Here is a 1,578-nt window from a genome sequence, read left to right as displayed (position 1 = left end):
GTTAGGAAATCCACTACTTAGTCAACCCTTAATTTCTTTTTGTTAGTTTCAATAGGTTCCATTTCTATAAAATCTAATTATTTGTAATTTTTTATAGAAACCATGTCTAATGGCTCTAAATTATCACTAATTTGTTATCAAATCTAATATTTTGTTTGATATTTAATTTGCTATATAATCCACATAGTATGTTCTAAAGCACATTAAAAGGGCCTTGTAGAAGTATACACACTGCTTTTATAACAAAAGGCATTATGTCATGCCCTTTCTTTTTCACAACATAACTTGTCAATTCAAGAACCATTTTGAAAACAAATTCAATACATGTCTTGAGGTTGCTTGGAATGTTTTGTAAAATAGAAACATCCCAACCTTGAGCGATTACAAAATGTCATCCATGATTGTGACAATAGTTGTGGTTTGTGGCATTAATATCCATTGTAGAACTTTCACTTCCCAATCCTATCCCCACACTTCCATTCCAAGCTCTGTACCCACAAAATAACTCTCCTGTTTAATGTTTTCAAGCTTCCATAATAATTTTACGTATATAAAAAATTACAAATCTAAATGCAAACAGTAGTTGAAAAGAGAAACTTAAAAGAGACCGGTAAACGTAATCAAGAGCTGCTTTTATCTCGCCCTGAAAATATCGATCTATTCCGAGGCATTGCAGTGCATCAACCATCTCAAGCCGTTCAATTAGATCGTTTTCTCCACTCTGCGTTTCTTTTAACAACATTTTCACTTCATTCACCACTTTTTCCACACGTTCGCGGTATTCAGATCCCTGAAAAATGCACAATCAGCAAAGAAGGAAAATAGCAGAAGAAAACATTTTGACGGGAATAAAAGAAAAGTTATTTACCGCGTATGGTGTTTGGATAGATTGGACAAAAGTATCATCCCAGTGATTGAAAGCATTAGATGGTATGGAAGAAACAGAAGAAATGTGGTCTCCCTTCAAATTAGACATTGCAGATAAAATGAGCAATACAAAATCAAGACAGATATTTACGTGTTTAATGGTTGTGCTCAACTTTACAACTACGGTAATGCTATTTATAGTGCCTTTTACACGCTTGTATGGTTTAAATGAACATGTGCTTTGAATTTTTAGTCCCTAGGTCAGTGTTCATTTGTGTTAGTTTGGCAACTGTCACAATCAATTCACATAGGGATGTATAATCGGACGCATCTATTCTGGTTCACATGCTGTACGAAAGGTCTATTTTGGAACCAGAATAGCTTCAGCCTGTATAATCTGTTAATTTGGTAACCGTCTCAATCAATTCGCATATGAAAGATCAGCCTGTATAATCTGTTAACTTGGTAACTGTCTCAATCAATTCGCATATGGATGTATAATCTGTTAATTTGGTAACCGTCTCAATGAATTCGCATATGAAAGATCAGCCTGTATAATCTGTTAATTTGGTAACCGTCTCAATGAATTCGCATATGAAAGATCAGCCTGTATAATCTGTTAATTTGGTAACTGTCTCAATCAATTCGCATATGGATGTATAATCTGTTAATTTGGTAACTGTCTCAACCAATTCGCATATGGATGTATAA

General features: G+C 34.1%; 1 protein-coding gene across 1 annotated transcript; it reads right to left on the bottom strand.

The window, feature by feature from the left end:
- Positions 1 to 214: 214 nt before the first annotated feature.
- LOC131074267 (delta-selinene-like synthase, chloroplastic) lies at positions 215 to 1,040 on the bottom strand. The gene is made up of 3 exons (XM_058010852.1): positions 869 to 1,040; positions 609 to 790; positions 215 to 488 (listed from the first exon to the last, which is right to left on the bottom strand). The coding sequence occupies exons 1-3, from the start codon at positions 974 to 976 to the stop codon at positions 392 to 394; spliced, it is 387 nt and encodes a 128-aa protein (XP_057866835.1). The 5' UTR covers positions 977 to 1,040; the 3' UTR covers positions 215 to 391.
- Between the last annotated feature and the right edge of the window lie 538 nt (positions 1,041 to 1,578).

The sequence above is a fragment of the Cryptomeria japonica genome, chromosome 7 (assembly GCF_030272615.1).
Source record: "Cryptomeria japonica chromosome 7, Sugi_1.0, whole genome shotgun sequence".
Lineage (NCBI taxonomy): Eukaryota > Viridiplantae > Streptophyta > Pinopsida > Cupressales > Cupressaceae > Cryptomeria > Cryptomeria japonica.
The sequence above is the reverse complement of the archived record's forward strand: the minus strand, read 5'-3'. Positions and strand labels throughout refer to the sequence as shown.

Bases quoted from the DNA above. Each gene is read 5' to 3' on its own strand.
- LOC131074267 (XM_058010852.1), bottom strand. From the start codon at position 976: ATGTCTAATTTGAAGGGAGACCACATTTCTTCTGTTTCTTCCATACCA. The intron at 791-868 runs GTAAATAACTTT...TGCATTTTTCAG, and splicing joins CTATCCAAACACCATACGCG to GGATCTGAATACCGCGAACG. The intron at 489-608 runs GTCTCTTTTAAG...TTGTGGGTACAG, and splicing joins GCTCTTGATTACGTTTACCG to AGCTTGGAATGGAAGTGTGG.